The sequence below is a fragment of the Cariama cristata genome, unplaced genomic scaffold (assembly GCF_000690535.1).
Source record: "Cariama cristata isolate BGI_N322 unplaced genomic scaffold, ASM69053v1 scaffold39248, whole genome shotgun sequence".
NCBI lineage: Eukaryota > Metazoa > Chordata > Aves > Cariamiformes > Cariamidae > Cariama > Cariama cristata.
The window spans coordinates 49,812-66,904 of NW_009631396.1; the positions used below are offsets into that span (position 1 = coordinate 49,812).

Consider the following 17,093-nt stretch of genomic DNA (forward strand, 5'->3'; position numbering starts at 1 on the left):
GTGGCAGACCTAGGCTCAGGTGGTGGGCAAATGGCCTGTATGCCACAGCAGATGCTATTGTATTTTGAGGTTTGCTCTTACTGCAGGCTCAGTTAATTAAACCTTGCTTGCTTTAGTGAGAATTTTCTCATTTGGGAGTGTTGGAGGGTGTATTCATATGAAAATGACTCATGGAAAGCTTTTATTTGTCCTTATATGGGTTTTTTTGTGTTGGTTCACAGCAAAAGTTGCTTTAGTCAAGTGTCGAGACTTGCACTGGGCCATGATGGCCCATCGAGACCAAAGAGACGTCAGCTTGAGTTCTCTACGCATGCTGATTGTAACTGATGGTGCAAATCCTTGTGAGTATGCACATCCTGCTCTTTTCAGGAGACAGGTTTCTCAGCTGGTTGTCTTACAGGCTCAAGCTTAACTCCTTTTGTAGACTCTTCCGAGAAGATTTCAGTTAGGACAGCTGTCTAGTAACACAGAGCTGTGGATTGTGGTGCTTGAGCACCAGGGCAAGCGGTTTTCTGTGCTTCCGTCCTTTGAGTATGAGTTGTGAAAGATACTGCAAAGTAAGAAACAGGAGAGTTCAATGGGGAGCTTTTGTGTGTAAAACAGAATTCTGGTAGACACAGTGAGATTGGTTTTAAATTGCTCACAGGCAAAGGCTTTTAAGAAGAATTTTGAAGGGGAAAAAATCCCCAGAAGAATCTGCAAGGAATGCTGTTAGTGAAAAGGCTTAAAGAATGTTTGTCTAGATGGCACCAACTGGAAGGGATACTTGGAATACCATTAGGCCTGTTTTGATTATGCATGCTGCATGGAAACAGAGCCTACATATGTGCACTAATTGTTGGAGGTTTGGAAGGTATTTTAAGCCTGTTGTGCTGTGAGCATGTAACAGCTCTGAAGCAAATTGGGGGAGAAAGGCAGACTTGTTCAAGAGAATACGCCTGTTCCCAAGTCCCATTCAGTAGTCACTTAAGCTCCTTTCTGGCTGGTGTCTTGGAAGATGCTACCTGGAGTTTTTAGGAGTGATGTGGTATATATACTCTGCAAATACACTGCGCTTACTTCTAGGTTATTTTACAGACAATTTAAAAATCAAATCAGGTAAAGTCATAGTGGCATGTTTTCTTTCTATCCAGGGTCTGTTTCCTCATGTGATGCCTTCCTGAGCTTGTTTCAGAGCCATGGACTTAAACCAGAGGCAATTTGTCCATGTGCCACATCTCCAGAAGCAATGACTATTGCAATACGGAGGTAATGGGCGTTACAGCACTGCAGTCTGTTTGCTAGATTAAGTGATCCAGGCTGACGTTTGTTCACACATCGGTTGGTCATAGTTGACTTAAGTATGTAATAAGCTCCACTGACATTTACTGTGTGTGCTTAGGTATTCAAGTAGCTAAGCTGTTAAATATTTCTCCTAAGATACGAGTGCTTTTTTTCCTCTAGGATGTGTGACAGCTCAACAGTGCCTGTAAGAACTGTGCACTGCTTTTTCCTACTCTTGATTTACACAGCTAGTGTGGTATTCTTGAATCTGAGATTCAATTTGATATCACTTTGGGCAGTCATTGTCAGAGTCTGTTTCTGTCCGTTGCTGCCTTCTGTAATAAATAGCCCTGTACTCATCTGGCCTGGGAGCTGGTGTTTGACATGGGGTAAGCTAAAGAGCTGGAAAAAAGAGTTGCACGTGCCCAAGAATATGGTTTCTTACTTACTGATCAATGTGGCTTTTCTGGGAGGCAATCTCTACTGCCATCGCACAGTTTTAAATCTGTTATGCAAAGAAGAGACACTGAAATACGCCTCTTTCTGTTGCTGTGATATCTTCATCCAAGTCTAATAATAGCCTATATGCCTGATTCAGTGTATTGATTTTGTGTCCTTCAAAGGCCTGGGGTCCCTGGGGCACCTTTGCCTGGAAGAGCCATCCTGTCCATGAATGGGCTGAGTTTTGGTGTGATTCGTGTCAACACTGAAGACAAAAACTCTGCTCTCACTGTCCAGGATGTTGGCCATGTGATGCCAGGAGGTAAAAATGTGCAGGAGTCTCCTATAAGACTTCTTTGCAAATGGTCTGGAATGTTCTAGAAAAAGAACCGGTCAATGGTCTCTCCCATATTCGACCTCAGCATTTGGGGAGATTCAGCAGTCCCCATACTGCGTTGTCGTATCTGTCACGGTTAAATGTGTCAGTTCTTATACAAGGCAGATCTTGGGGACTATTTTAACAATGCATAATTTGTCCTAGGAATGATGTGTATAGTGAAACCAGATGGACCACCTCAGCTCTGTAAAACAGATGAGATTGGTGAAATCTGTGTTAGCTCCAGAGCAGGAGGAATGATGTATTATGGGCTGGCAGGGGTGACAAAGAATACATTTGAGGTATGTATAGTAGAATGCTTGTTTCTTTCCCTGTTCCTGTGTATAACTGATAGCCTTGTATAATCCCTTGGGTTTGTAACTTAAGTGTTAATGTTATTTTTTTACCCTGAAAAACAACTTGCAGTTATCTTTTTAGATATATTCAGCATTCCCCTTTCATAAAGGCCTCCTACAGTGCTAAAATGATGACTGTACCAAGGATTCGCTCCCCTTCTCCTCATCACTTCACTTGCATACAGTGCATTTCTTGATGTGGGGGATGTTTTTCTGTCCTCAGGCAAATCCACTTTGCCTCCACTGTCCTCCCTTCTGTTGCAGGTTATTCCTGTGAACTCGGCTGGCTCTCCAGTGGGTGACGTGCCATTTGTCCGTTCCGGCTTGCTGGGATTTGTTGGACCTGTACGTAATGGAGTTTTTCAGCTTGCATTGCCGTATTCTTTTGTTTGTGCTAGTAGCCTTCAATGTTTAAAAGAAAAGCATTTGTGTACAGAAGTATGTGTAAGGATAGCTTGCTGTTGATAAGATTGTTGAGAGTCAATGGGTTTGCCTGAGCCAGTAGTAACCCTTACTTTTCCAGCACGTTGTCATTACAGTGCCTTACTGTGTTGCCTGTTACATTTTTAGATTGCTAATTCTTCTAAAACCAAGTGGAAGAAGCTTTTTGTACCACAGTTTTAACCTTTAACTGCTACGCATGCTGGAGTGTCTTGTCTCGCTGAGTGGCTGGAATGCTTCTGCTGATTTAGTCATATATGATGTAATTTAAAGAGAAAGAAAGTGTAGTTTATACAAATTCCATGGATCTAGCCATAGTTATGAAATATGCAAGTCAGCAAAGACATTTGAATATCTGCTTTATATAAGCTGCTTACAGATACCTTTTTATCTTTCAGGGCAGTTTGGTGTTTGTGGTTGGAAAAATGGATGGATTGCTGACAGTTAGCGGACGTAGACATAATGCCGATGACATTGTAGCAACTGGATTGGCAGTAGAGTCAATAAAAACAGTTTACAGAGGAAGGTGAGCAAAATAAAGCTTGCCCCTCCACATAAGCTTCTGCATGTAATATAGCGAAACAGGATCTCTCGTATGATCTTCAATTTCTCTTCAGTAGCTGGTTTGTTTGGGTAGCTCAGTTAAAGTAAATACGATTTTGGTTTAGACAGTAATTGGCCTGATCCTGATCCTGCCCAACACAGGTCTGTTTTCCCCACTATCCTGTCTGGCTTTTCATCACATCTGTGTACTTTAGGGGAAGGAATCAAGTAACAAGATAAGTCAGCCACATGGAAAATTTAATTCTCTGTCTCTGTAGAATTTATTTTTAAGTCTCTGTAGTAATTAGCTGCTGGCTCATGCTCTGCCGCAAGAAAGAGTTTCGTTAATGTCCAGAGATACTTCATTTTATTCAGCAGTTGTGGATATAACTTTCTAGATCCTCAGGCAGGGTTGGAGCTCATGTCTCTAAGACTTAACAGGAGAATTTAAGTCCTCTACTTTTAAAGCTTTTATCCTCTTGGTGATTTGCCACAGGTTGGAACAGAAATCTGATAGCAGGTTGAGGCGACAGAGGACTATGCCATGTAGAAGTTTCATTAGAGGGTGGAATTAATCCCTTACATACTTCACAAAGTCTTTCCTTTTTGACTCAGTTTTAATTGTCTTATGTGTTTTCTCTGTCTTTGCCCCATGGGTTTTTTTTCATGAGTGCTGTCTTTAGTCTGTTTCCTTGGCTTCTTCTTCCCAAGAGTAAAACTGGAATTTGTGACAATATGGCTCTCCCCTTTTCCTTAGGATTGCTGTGTTCTCAGTATCTGTCTTCTATGATGAGAGGATTGTGGTGGTTGCAGAGCAGAGGCCAGATGCATCTGAAGAGGACAGTTTTCAGTGGATGAGTCGAGTGCTGCAGGTAAGCCCACTTACACAGGTGGACGAGGTGTCTGTGCAGTTTTTCAGTGTGTGGGCAGATCAGAGGCCATCAGCGTGCCCCAGATGGAAAGAGCACAGGCTCATAATCCCTCTTGGCACAAGGTATTTTTACAGGGTCACAAGCTGGGTACATCTGCTGTGTACAAGCTGTTCTGTTATCTCCTGAAGGTCCTGGGAAAGTGGCTGCAACACAGAATAGCGTAGGCTCTGACAAAGTGGTCAGCGTTATACTAGCAAGATGACTCTGTGGAGAAACACAGTTGCCTCTCAGCACTGCAAAGCAGATCCAGTGCTCAAGCTTAGGAGTTCTGCATTTAGTCTTGGATCATGCTGATGCTCAAAGCTATGCTTTAAATCTGCCCTTATCTTTGGAGATGCTTTTTCAGCAGGGAGACAGTAAGCAGAGAAATGTTAAAACAGCTGAATGAGTGTAGTCCTAAGAAAGTAGAACAAGTAGCAAATACTTACTTTGAGAGCTACCTGCATTGCATGTATGTCATTCTTGGGAATGATGTTTCAGGTTGTGAGGTACGCAAACTGAGGAGAAAAATCGGGGAAGTACCTGGTGGTCTGAATAATGTATTAGATGCCTGAATGCTGAGGCGGACAAAAAGGAACAGAGTGTGATGGTTCAGAAGAGACGGATAAAATCGTGAGATCAAAATCGTATGATTTGTCAAGCAACTGTGTGTATTTTGGGATTTTGGTCATGAAAGATTTAAAAATGGGTTTTTTGTTTATGAAGTGGACTATAAAGGCAGGGATGCTAACAAGCACTTAACTCTTACCGTAGGGCTTGCTGATGTTACAGAGGTGAAAAGGAATGATAGTGACTGACTTGCTCCTCCAGTGCCTTACAAATGCAGGGATTTGTCTTGCAGTATGTCAGTGCAGCTAGTAACAGTAGCCTGTCTCCAGTAGTACCAGGAATTCAAGTGACCATCTTTCCTTTCTCTAGGCAATTGACAGCATTCACCAAGTGGGTGTATATTGCCTTGCTCTTGTGCCAGCCAATACATTGCCAAAAACGCCGTTGGGAGGGATCCATATCTCTCAAACTAAACAGCACTTTCTGGAGGGCTCTCTGCATCCATGCAACATCCTCATGTGCCCGCACACATGTGTGACGAACTTGCCAAAACCCAGACAGAAACAACCAGGTAACATGAACTCCTTTTGTTTAATGTTAGTAAACTGAAGTTTACTACCTCAGACCTAGGAAGCTGTGTGGTGCCTCTGACACTGAGCGTCCTGCTTGCTGGGGACCAGAGCTTGTCTTGTGGCCTGTGGCTGGCATGTGTTTGAGGCCTCTCTTCGCCTGTGTCAGTCAGGAATTTTGATTCCTACCTTTGAACTCTTTGGGACTCTCTCTACTGATGAATAGGAGACTAGCAATGCCTTCTGAACTCTCTCGGTGAGGTTTCATTACCTCTCTTCTTGCATTCATGCCCAGGAGCAGTGGGATCCTACAGAGAATCTTTGTACCTTCGCTGTCCTGCGGATTGCAGTTCTAGGCCAGCTCCTTCCTATTTGCATTAAAAGTCCACATTTCATGTGGCTGTTCTTTATCAACAGGTGTTGGCCCTGCCTCTGTGATGGTGGGGAACCTGGTTGCTGGGAAGCGTATTGCTCAAGCCTCTGGAAGAGATCTTGGTCAAATAGAAGACAATGATTTAGTTAAAAAGGTAAATCAGTATTTGTTACAGCTAGAGAATGAGAGAGAATTTACCCTAGAGCTGAATGCAAAGCAGCAATCTGAAGCACTTAAGTACTGCACTAGAAGCAGGAGTATTTAATTACTGCCTCTTTGTTTCAGCACCAGTTCCTGACAGAGGTATTACAGTGGAGAGCTCAAGCAACTCCTGACCACCCACTCTTCCTTTTATTAAATGCCAAGGTACAGTCAGTGCTGAGTTGTTGGTTTTTTAAGGTCCTCAGTATGTTATTCAGCGCGATTTTGAGACTGTGTTTAAAATCTTTTGTCCACTCCAGTATCCTCTGTTTAGTCTCTGTATCGGACTTTGCCCATGGATTTGTAACTTAAAATTTGAACATTTGAACCTGTAGGTCACTTCATTTAAATGACTGTCATGGTTCAATGCTTCATTTTAAAACTGAGCGTGTTTGTAGGTCCCACTGGTTCCTGTATCATTTAATGGTGTATCCCTGTTGAGTATATTCTGGCAAGGTTCTGGTGCAAGAAGACCTGAACTGACTCCCTGGAAGGTAGAATTTTCTAGAGCAGATCTAACTCAATCTCTATCTTTTTGATATTGTAGTGGATAAACGGCTCATTGAATGCCAGCAGCCTATAGGTATAGATAACTAGTAGCTATAGACTGATGCTAGCAAGCAAGTTTGTTTTTTTTTTTTCTTTTTGCAGCGGCCATTTTACTGACACATATGTTGTGCCAGGCCCTATTTAGAGCATTTTTGTCTCCTTTCAAGGGAACCACTGTGTGCACAGCCACCTGCCTTCAGTTGCACAAAAAAGCTGAGAGAATTGCATCAGTTCTGTGTGACAAAGGACATCTCAATGCAGGAGACAATGTGGTGCTTCTTTATCCTCCTGGTAAGCAAGTTTTAATGACAGCTGCATCCCACTGTGGAAATGCAGCATGGTCTTTCTTTGAAATATCATTAAGATCTGGAAATACAGGCAAGATCATTGAAACAGTAATACCTTAGGGACTGCATAACTCACTGATCTAGTTTTGCCTCGAGTGGGCGGTCCTAATGTCTTGCAGTTGCAGTGTCATGACTCAAACTGTTTCTCTAGAGTTTTGGAAAAGCCAGTTTGTACCTTCTCACTCCTGGCTAGATCTTGCTGTGTCATCAGAGACTTCTGTGGTTATCAAAGATCTATGTTATGTTCACTACAAGGTTATTGGAAACTTGTGACCACACTGCAAGTGCTGGAGAATTGTGCTAGTCGCCCTACCAGAGACTCCTCAGCTCCTGGTCTATTCAGATCTTGTTTTTCTGAAGCCACATTGGCAGCTTTTCATCTAGGGAAAGCATGTAGTTTGCTATGAGAAATGTCAGGATGGCTTCAGGTGGAGACTGGTGCCATTGCCTTCAGTTGTGCAGAAGATGGACACCTCCTCTGAGCCTGTTGGGTGCCTTGTCTACAGCAGTAGGCTGGGAACAGTGGGAAGTGCAGTCTTGTTTGCTGTGGCTGGTAGCACGCAGCTTTATCACTTGGCGTGTGTAAGACACTCACTGCTAGTGAGAGGTGCTCTCTGGTGTGTGTACTTCTTACCCTGCTAGACGATTCTTTTTGTTCTGACTGACTTTTGAGTCCTTTGACACTTGGGACGTTCTTTCCCTGTAAGGTGGATATGATTTTCTGGGTGGTCAGTCTTCTCCACTTTCCCAGTGCCCTATCCCAAGCTTTCCTAGCTTCCTTATTGTGCTGCCTTTGGTGTTTGGACTGCTTATGTTGCACATCTGTGCTGTGGAAGTGACTAGTGTGTGTACCTTCTTCTAACGGAAATTGTAAACGATGCTTGGAGAAAAAGTACTCGGGGGGAAAGGCTGGTGTCACCAGGGTGTCCATCCACCAGTGTCCTACACTACAGCCTGTCGTGTCCTTGCAGGCATTGAGCTAATCACCGCGTTCTATGGCTGTTTGTACGCTGGCTGCATCCCCGTGACCGTGAGACCACCTCATGCTCAGAGCCTCACTGCTACCCTGCCCACTGTGCGAATGATCGTGGAAGTGAGTAACGGGGCTGTAGCTGAGAGCATGGCTGGAGCGCTGTTGCTTCGGCCTCTCAGACTCGAGTGGTTAACACAGCTGTCCAAACTCCCGTGCTGTTCATGTGACAGCAGTGATTGAAGCGCATCTTACAACTGAAGGACAGTGGTTTCATTCATAAAATGCAGGAGAGAACCACCTCTCATGTGGCAAGACAAATTGCTATAAAACAGGTGGTTTCTGAACGGTACTAACGTGGTTACCACCTAAAATTTTACATTGACACTCCTTTCTGCTGGGCAAGTGCAAATTCTGCTATTAGTTACCTTTCCAAGCCCAGTAACCAGGAAAGGACCACGGGGGAGAAAGCTAGATGTAGACTGTGTAATGTTGTCACCTGCTGTAAAGGTCCTGACATGGTTATTTGCATTTTAGAGTGCATTTGGGGTTTTAGTGAAGGAAGAGTAGAGCAGGGTGTTGCAAAAGCCAAAGAAATTAATGCAAGTTTACTGAGGGAAGCTGGCTACAGATGGTAAAATACACTCTCTGAACATCAAATCTTGCAATGACAGTGCCACTGGGACATGCTTTTGTCTTTTTATTTTTTTTTTTAGTAAGTTTTTATCTTTTTAGGTCAGCAAAGCTGCCTGTATTCTCACAACCCAGACCTTAATGAGACTACTGAAATCCAGAGAGGCAGCTGCTGCTGTAGATGTGAAAACCTGGCCAACCATCATTGACACAGGTGCGGCCCATGGGCTAAAAGACTTTTTGAAGTTCTGTGTAGGGGTTACCATTGACTTCCAAAGGGACTGTCCCCTGTTTCAGATGCTAACTGAATGGCTCTTAAGAATTTGAATATTTAGAAAAACTGTCTAAGATATAAGCTAGATCTGACCTTGTTTACTGGCATCTCTTCTGCATTTGTTGAGCTATGCGTGGAAAATAACTTTACTGAAAAGCCATGCTGCAGACAACTGTTAATTTCATTAAGGGAAGAGCAAGTTAGTCTTTTCTCCCTTTTCCTGAGAATAAATAATTTTCTACCTGGGAACTCTGGCAAGAGTCTTGTCATATACTAGTCTATCTCTTTTGGAAAGAGAATTAATAGAAAGCTTTATCATCCATCTCTGGCTTTTGAAAGTTGTGTTCTCCTTTCAAACGCCAGTTCAGTAATCAAAAACCAACCACGTTTGTTCCTTTCTTGTACAGATGACTTGCCCAGGAAGCGGCTGTCTCAGATCTATAAGCCACCTACGCCTGAAATGTTAGCATATCTAGATTTTAGTGTTTCCACAACAGGCATGCTTACAGGAGTAAAGGTACAGTAAAATGGTTTTAGGAGATGGGGGTTTTGGTGTCTTGTCTTTGGCTGATGTTCTGAACCACCTCTCCCCTTGACCTCTACCAAAGCTGGCTCTTGTTGCTTAAATAAAGACCATGCTTTTCTTCCAATAAAGCTATGGATTCGCTGCAGACAATGCAGTGTGACTTTGTGCTGAAGAATTAGTTCTGCAATGTAGGAAGACATGTCACTGCAGTGGGCATCAGGAATTCTGCTGCTTCCTCCCACTGGAGAGCTGCCTGTTAGGAGAGCAGTGAGCAATGCGAGGAGCAGAGCTGTGAGCTTCTGCTTTCCCCCTACCAAGAGCAGAACAGGAATGCAGTTGACAGAGAAGAGGTTAAGAAACTACAAAATGAAGGCCTTAGACTGTCATTCATGAACACAGCTGTGTTTGGAGTCTGAGATGCCTAAAGTTTTTAAGCAATAGCTGTTGGTATCCCTGTTTCTGGTTCACTATGGCTCAGAGGGTTCTGCAGTGCTCTGCATCTGCTGTGCAAGATAAGGGAACGAAAAACGTAGTTTATGGAGAAGTGTTATGAAGGCAAACCTGTCTTTATTCTTACCTACCTGTCTTGATGAAGTCCTATTTTGATGTCCTTGAATTTTAGCACAGTTTCTCTGTCTCTTGTGTTGCAGATGTCCCACGCAGCAGTGAGTGGCCTTTGCAGGGCAATCAAGCTTCAGTGTGAGCTCTACTCCTCTCGGCAGATTGCAATTTGTCTTGACCCATACTGTGGACTAGGTTTTGTGCTCTGGTGCCTTTGCAGGTATGACTTTTGAGGGGAAAAGGGAAAGATTAACTCCTAGCTGGTTATAAATGGGAAACAGCAGTCCACGTCTTTATCTGGTGTAATTACAGACAGATATGTTGACATTACCAAAAGACTAATTTACAGTAAGGGGAGAATTTGTCTTTGAACTGACAATAATATGTTCCCTTTTCCTGCAGATTAGCAAGATGTTATCCTATCTTGATTATGCATATTGGTGCTGCCAAATATTACTGACTCCAGAATGTTTCTCTTGCCTTTCTTCCTTGATAATATGTTGCAGTAACAGAGTTTTCATTCTATAAACTGTGTGATTGAGCCAGTTCTCTTCCATCACTCTGATTGTGTGTGTGTGCACATTTCTGTGTGTGTAAATTGTTATTCTTGTACAGTAAGTTGTATTTTTAAAATGATGTTGCCACAGAAGATGGGCATTGGAGCTATTATCAGTTTACCTCAGATGCAGAGTCCCACAGCCTGCTTTTGGTCTATCAGGAATGTAATGTGAAAATACAGAAAATATCAATTTAAAGATAACTACATGCTACACAAAAATGTTTTCTTCATTAATGTCCTTCACAGTGTGTATTCTGGACACCAGTCAATTTTAATTCCTCCTATGGAGCTGGAATCCAATCTTTTTCTCTGGTTATCTACTGTCAGCCAGTATAAAATAAGGGACACTTTCTGTTCCTATTCAGTCATGGAACTGTGCACAAAGGGACTTGGAAACCAAGTTGAAATGTTAAAGGTAAGAAATGTTTCCTGAATGTTATGTTACTTAATTTAAGGGAGCTGTGGTAGTAAAGCAAAGTGATATAATTGTTTAATACAACATTTTCCTGTTGCACAAGTCTCCAGTCCGCAGCTTGCTCACAAAGCAAAAGCAACAAAAAATGTCTGCAGCCCCAGGAAACTAAAAGGAATGAAATTGAGTAGGGTGTATGTATTGCAGTGTAGGTAGCACATCGCCAGTGAGTGTCAGAGACTGCTGGGCAAACCCTGAAGAGAGGATGCCAGCAGCAGAACGCTCTGCAGAAGAATTGCTTATATAACAGTCTGCAGTAAAGGCTCAGACCAGCACATGATGTAAAGCACACATGTTAGGCGATTTGCTAAATAGAGGTGTTTTCTCCTTGGAGATGAGAGGAAGGCAAAAAATAGCTACATGAAACACTTGAGGTGGCTTTTTGCATGGGGTTTACTGAAATAGTGTCCTCCATCTATGAGATTAAGGATTGGTCTTGTTCTGTTGGTGGCATAGAACTCTGAAGGCTCTACTTTGGGGTGTGTCAGCAGCTAAACAGCGTAATGCACAGGTTCAAACTACTGGCTAGTGCTGTTTGGTGCATTCATGATGATGTCTAGAAGTAACTGGATTCTGGTCCCAGTTTTGTTGAAGACTCAGTGTAATCCCAGTAAATGACTTTACTCTCACTTGGTTTGGCTTCCATCTGTATAAATAGTGAATAGCATATGTAATCTTAGCTGAAAAGCACTGCAGAAGCACATGATGCTACGTTCTGTAGCAGAGGAAGAAGCACTGTTAATGCATATTTTGTTCTAGCAGTATTTCTAGGCTCTGGCCAGACACATTTTAGAATTACAAATAGAAGCTGAAAAGAGGAAATAACTTGAACACAAGAACAGGGTTTGTCCTGCATTTCCCGAGTAATTTCCAGGGATAAAAAGCAAATGTGGCTTCTTGTGAGAGGACAGATCTTGGTGCAGTGTGGCAGAGGTAATTAACACACACCGTCCTTTGCACTCATTTGTGTTTTTTCCAGGCACGAGGAATTAATCTGTCCTGTGTCCGAACTTGTGTGGTAGTTGCAGAGGAACGGCCGCGAGTTTCTCTCACTCATTCCTTCTCCAAACTCTTCAAAGACATTGGCCTGTCACCTCGTGCTGTAAGCACCACCTTCGGATCAAGAGTCAACGTTGCTATCTGTTTACAGGTAACGCGAGTGCTTTCTAGTGCATATGTTGTCACTGGCATCACATTTCCAGATGCAGTTGTGTCCTGAATCGGCAAACTTCCTAATCTGCGCACGCTTCTGCATTGTTAGTGTAGCCCAACATCTGCTTTGTAGAGAACAGCTGGCTCAAGATTTAAGCAGCTTCTCTTGTTTTCAACTGCCAGATTATATCACAGATGCTCAAAACAACTGAAACATGACATTAGAGAACTGTTTATCTTCATGTAAACAGTGACTAGTTGCCCCAGGGCTAATAGCTGCGAGTGCCTGGGCTGTCTCTATAGCAGCTCCCCCCTCCCCAAAGATGCATCCCACACTGGTGTTACACTTGGCTTAGAGACAAAATAGCCTCTTTACTGAAGCGTTTCCCTTAGTGCAACTGCAAACGTGGGGAAATGTGAATATGAATTTTGCTGCCGGTAAGAAACCCCTGGAAACGTTTATGAGCTCAGGCAGAAGTTACCCTGATTTCTCTAGCTACATTAATTCTTTTTTAAAATGTTAACTCTTCAGGGAACATCTGGGCCTGATCCCACCACGGTGTACGTAGATCTGAAATCCTTGAGACATGACAGGTACAGTAAGTTTACTTAAACTTATTTAGTAATAAAACGTTGTGATGGTACTGAGCTATCACGCCTGTCGGTAGATTTCAGCTCTTTTTTTTCCCTGACAATGTTTCCTTTACCTTCAGAGTACGTCTAGTGGAAAGGGGAGCTCCACAAAGCCTGCTACTTTCAGAATCTGGGAAGGTAATTTTCTGTTATTACCTAGAGGTGTGGCACAGCCTCTGATGACTGCACATTTCTTTTTATGCCCCTTATGATGTAGATGTGTGGCTAGGAAAGGTAGCCTTGTGGCATGGCATGAGAAGGGGTGATAGTTGGTTACATTGTTCCTCTGGAAGATTAGTTTGATTTCTAATAAAGTGTCTGTTGGTTTAGGAGCATACTTTGCTGAAATAATTGGGAGAATTGGTTCCATTTACAGTAAACGGACCGTATCAAAAGTGTGCGTTGTCGTATCCTTGAAATCGGCACGCATTTGAGATTTTCTCTAGCTCTTACTCCCTTCTTTAAATGGATTAACAAAAAGATGTTTCCCAGTAGTTTTTAACATTGAATGCTTCAAAATCAAGGTCTAGCAATATTTACAGGCCTGGAATGCCTTACGCATGTGGCTCTTGAGTCACAGAAATACATTCATACCATTAGCGTACTTCAGCGTACATGTCCTAGCACGTTTTATACCTGTTTGTAATCTCTATGGGTGAAATCATGCCTTTGCGGAGCTAGATGAACAGCCTTTGTATCTTAGTTGTATGTGAAGATAATTCATATACGGATTACATATTCCTTCTTGTGGTCTTTAGATTTTACCTGGAGTCAAAGTAGTCATTGTTAATCCTGAGACAAAAGGGCCTCTTGGAGATTCTCATCTTGGGGAGGTAAGCGCGGATTTTGCTATTTGGGTAGCTTTTCCCGTTGTCTGCTTCTTGAGCTATATTCTCTCTGTTCCATTATGTAAGTTGCTGGGTGGCAGTTTGTGAGTGGTAATACTTGCAGGCCTTTTTAAGCTGAATTATTGCTGGAGTGTTCAGAATTTGGGTGTGTTATTTTACTGTCAAGTTTAAAGAAAAAGAAAGCCTACTAGGAAGGAAGGCTTATTCCACTCTAAATCTTGTATAACTGGCTTCCAAATAATCTAATTTACATTTTGCTTTCTTTATCTTGATTACACACCAGTATATTTAATCTGTGTTGATAGATAATTATCAAGTTTTGGACTTTGCGTGTTATAAAAATCTGCAGTTTATTTACTCAGTTAATCTTCAGCTTACAGTTAGTAGGAGAGTAGATCTGCAAGATGCATTTTTAAGATTTTTTTACTGGATATTTGGAGGTTTGAGCTAAATGCAAAACATTTTTGGATCTGGAAAATCTTAGATAAAAGGAGAACCTTCTTGTTACAGTTTATTACCTGCTTCATTTTAATACTCAACAGATGCTCTGGTTTTGTAGTGTGTGGATCTGACTGTTTTTCCACTTCCTGTACAGATTTGGGTGAATAGTCCACACACGGCCAGTGGCTACTATACTATCTATGACAATGAAACCCTTCAAGCTGATCATTTCAACACTCGTCTGAGCTTTGGCGATGCTGCTCAGACACTTTGGGCTCGGACTGGATACCTTGGTTTTGTTCGTCGGACAGAGCTCACAGCTGCCAGCGGAGGTATGGAATAAATTAGTCTTTATCTTTTAAATGAAGAGTTTTCTTTGATACTATGCAGCATGTAAGCCCTGATCCACATGTCTGGATACAAGAGACACTTTGTTTTATCTAAATTCCATTTATTGTCTGCCATTTTCTCTTTTCATAGTATGCATACACTTCCTTTCCTATCTCTCCTCTGTAGAGCGCCATGATGCACTGTATGTTGTTGGAGCGCTGGATGAAACTTTGGAGCTGCGAGGACTGCGTTACCATCCAATTGATATTGAGACTTCTGTATCTCGAACGCACAGAAGCATTGCCGAATGGTAAAACAGCTGTGAAAAATGAATTCATCCTAACTAGCTGAAATGTAGCAAAGTTTATGCAAAGATGCAGGGTTTAATAGAAAAAAAAAAATAGGCAAATTCAGATACTTTTTTGTGTTACCATCAGCAAGTCATGCACCTCATTTCCCATCTGTAGATCAGAATAATACTGGGCTGACTGACTCAATGTTTTCTCACAAGCCTTAATTCAAAATAGAAATGATGATTTCCTGCTTTGTGGTGTAAAGAACCGTTTATATTTGAGTCAGTGAAAGCAGCATTTAGTTCGTGTGTTACACTGGGTAGTACTGAGATATGTTTGAAATGATCTTTGACATTTTGGGACTAGGTCGCTTGGAAATGCAGCCCGAAGCAGGTGGTAACCTCTATCTAAGGATAAGGAATTGTAAACGTTGGATCTTTGTGTTTGTGAAAATAACTGGGTTTCCTGTTTGTTTTTTTTCTTTTTAATTTTTAGTGCTGTATTCACATGGACCAACTTGCTCGTGGTTGTTGTGGAGCTGTGTGGCTGTGAACAGGAAGCCCTGGATTTAGTTCCTCTAGTTACAAACGTGGTCCTGGAAGAACATTACCTAATTGTGGGAGTGGTGGTGGTAGTGGATCCTGGAGTTATTCCTATCAATTCCAGAGGAGAGAAACAACGAATGCATCTCCGTGACAGTTTTCTAGCTGATCAGTTAGACCCCATATATGTAGCCTATAACATGTAACGTGTATGGGGGAAGTGATGTTCAGAAACTTTGCGGGACCACTAAACGAGACAGGGTGGCTATAGACGTGAAGCTGGTGAAAATTACTAATACTTGATATAAAGTTTGAGATTGCTGCCATATTCCCTTCATCTCATCCTGTGGTATTAAGATCACGTTAACTACCAACAGAAAAAAGGAAATGTGGTAGACAATGGAAAACACTTGTAACAGTTTACTGAAATATTAGCTTTATAGAAAATGCAAAGTTGACAAGTTTGTGAGCTACAAAATTCCTAAGGCCTTTACAGTAGTGTTACTTTTTTCATCTGTTGTACATATTTGTATTTTTATCTAATACTGTTTTAGGATTCTATAAGGGGAGGGTTTATTTAGTTAAGATACTAAACTATTAAGAAAAGGGTCATCAGAGTTCTGCAGTTCCCTACTATATAATGTACTTTGCATCTGTACTGTAGCTATTCATTCCATGGGATCACACAACTTATTTAAAATTGTGCCATGACCAAATCAATAACTTACGGAATCTAAGAGTTACTTATTCATATAGATATTCTTGAATTTAAAAAGAATTTTGCCTATATTTTAAATATGTAAATATTATTATACATAATTCACTTAGATAGAAAATTAACTTGCATAATGATGACAGCTGAAGGTAGAAATTTTTAAGGACAAGTAACTTTTGTGGTCCTTAGCGTAATTACATTTGGTTAGACAACTAATGTGAGATACACACATCCTTCACAAGTTTTCTTAGTTCAGTATGTAGTCTTCTATTGCTGGCCAGAAGTGTGTCATAGCATGTAGAAACCTACGATTTTAAGGCACATCTTTCTAAAAGAGGCTGAATTTAAACAGTAACATGGAATTTGGTAGAAATCGCAGTGCAAGTCCAAAATGCTTAACTGAAATGATGCACCTGAGTGACAGCCTCTGCCTCCATCCTCTGTGACACTTTGTGTTTAAAGGGAAAAAAAAAAAAATCCTTTCGATTGACACACAGTTAAATTCACTGTTTGTGCAATTCAGTCACTATTTCATTCAGTTCCCTCTAGGTAAAGCAAGAAATATTGTAAATAAGCTTTAATGTAAACTGGGAGGCAACAACCCGGTTTTCCTCAAAGCATTCACTAGAAAGAATTAGATCATTCTGGATTTTAAGTGGAATGCAGTTTTTCTTTTACAGGAGGAGGAGGCACAAAAATGAGACAGAGCAATTCTGGTAAACACATCGTTAAATAACTTTGTGAGAATTAATATCCCAGCCTTCAAAATACTGTGTCAGTTTTCACATTAGTAAATGTAAAGAAACAGAAGCCTTAGAGTCGCGGGTGTAAGCTCATATGGCTAGGAAGCAATTGCATACCGGGCTGAGGGAGAGATGGTGGTTACGCTTTGACTCAAAATTACCTTTCTTTCATCTAATATGAAAGATAAGTTTAAGAACAATTAAATTCCTATGGGTGTTAAGAAAATACGATTTTGGAAGCAGTGAGAGCTGATACCAGATACTGCAACAGGTTTTTTTGAGTCAAATGTGGTATACAGTGTAAATAAACTTCTTGTTAAAATGTTCCAGATTACCTCATTCAAAGTTTTTAGGCAGTTTTTAAAGGGTTTCTAATATGAACTCTGAAGATCTTGTGGCAGTTACCAGAGCAGAACCCAGTGTATCTGTAAGCAAACCCCAGTTTTGTCTTTGAAAAACTC

General features: G+C 41.6%; 1 protein-coding gene across 2 annotated transcripts in view; it reads left to right on the plus strand.

Moving 5' to 3' along the window:
* DIP2B (DIP2 disco-interacting protein 2 homolog B (Drosophila)) overlaps nt 1-15,740 on the plus strand; it is a 36,408-nt gene extending 20,668 nt beyond the window's left edge. The window contains exons 15-37 of one of the 2 annotated variants that reach the window (XM_009705924.1): nt 222-341; nt 1,134-1,248; nt 1,887-2,026; nt 2,246-2,382; nt 2,701-2,781; nt 3,276-3,403; nt 4,178-4,292; nt 5,271-5,472; nt 5,888-5,997; nt 6,129-6,209; nt 6,761-6,884; nt 7,912-8,033; nt 8,646-8,757; nt 9,225-9,334; nt 9,994-10,124; nt 10,710-10,878; nt 11,915-12,085; nt 12,620-12,681; nt 12,801-12,858; nt 13,479-13,553; nt 14,164-14,341; nt 14,526-14,649; nt 15,128-15,740. In XM_009705924.1, the coding sequence (XP_009704226.1) occupies nt 222-341; nt 1,134-1,248; nt 1,887-2,026; nt 2,246-2,382; nt 2,701-2,781; nt 3,276-3,403; nt 4,178-4,292; nt 5,271-5,472; nt 5,888-5,997; nt 6,129-6,209; nt 6,761-6,884; nt 7,912-8,033; nt 8,646-8,757; nt 9,225-9,334; nt 9,994-10,124; nt 10,710-10,878; nt 11,915-12,085; nt 12,620-12,681; nt 12,801-12,858; nt 13,479-13,553; nt 14,164-14,341; nt 14,526-14,649; nt 15,128-15,380 (2,918 nt within the window). In that variant the 3' untranslated portion in view covers nt 15,381-15,740. Of the gene's footprint in view, nt 1-221; nt 342-1,133; nt 1,249-1,886; nt 2,027-2,245; nt 2,383-2,700; nt 2,782-3,275; nt 3,408-4,177; nt 4,293-5,270; nt 5,473-5,887; nt 5,998-6,128; nt 6,210-6,760; nt 6,885-7,911; nt 8,034-8,645; nt 8,758-9,224; nt 9,335-9,993; nt 10,125-10,709; nt 10,879-11,914; nt 12,086-12,619; nt 12,682-12,800; nt 12,859-13,478; nt 13,554-14,163; nt 14,342-14,525; nt 14,650-15,127 lie in introns of those variants that run through there. The other variant, XM_009705925.1, reaches the window with a different exon arrangement.
* The last annotated feature ends 1,353 nt before the right edge of the window (nt 15,741-17,093 follow it).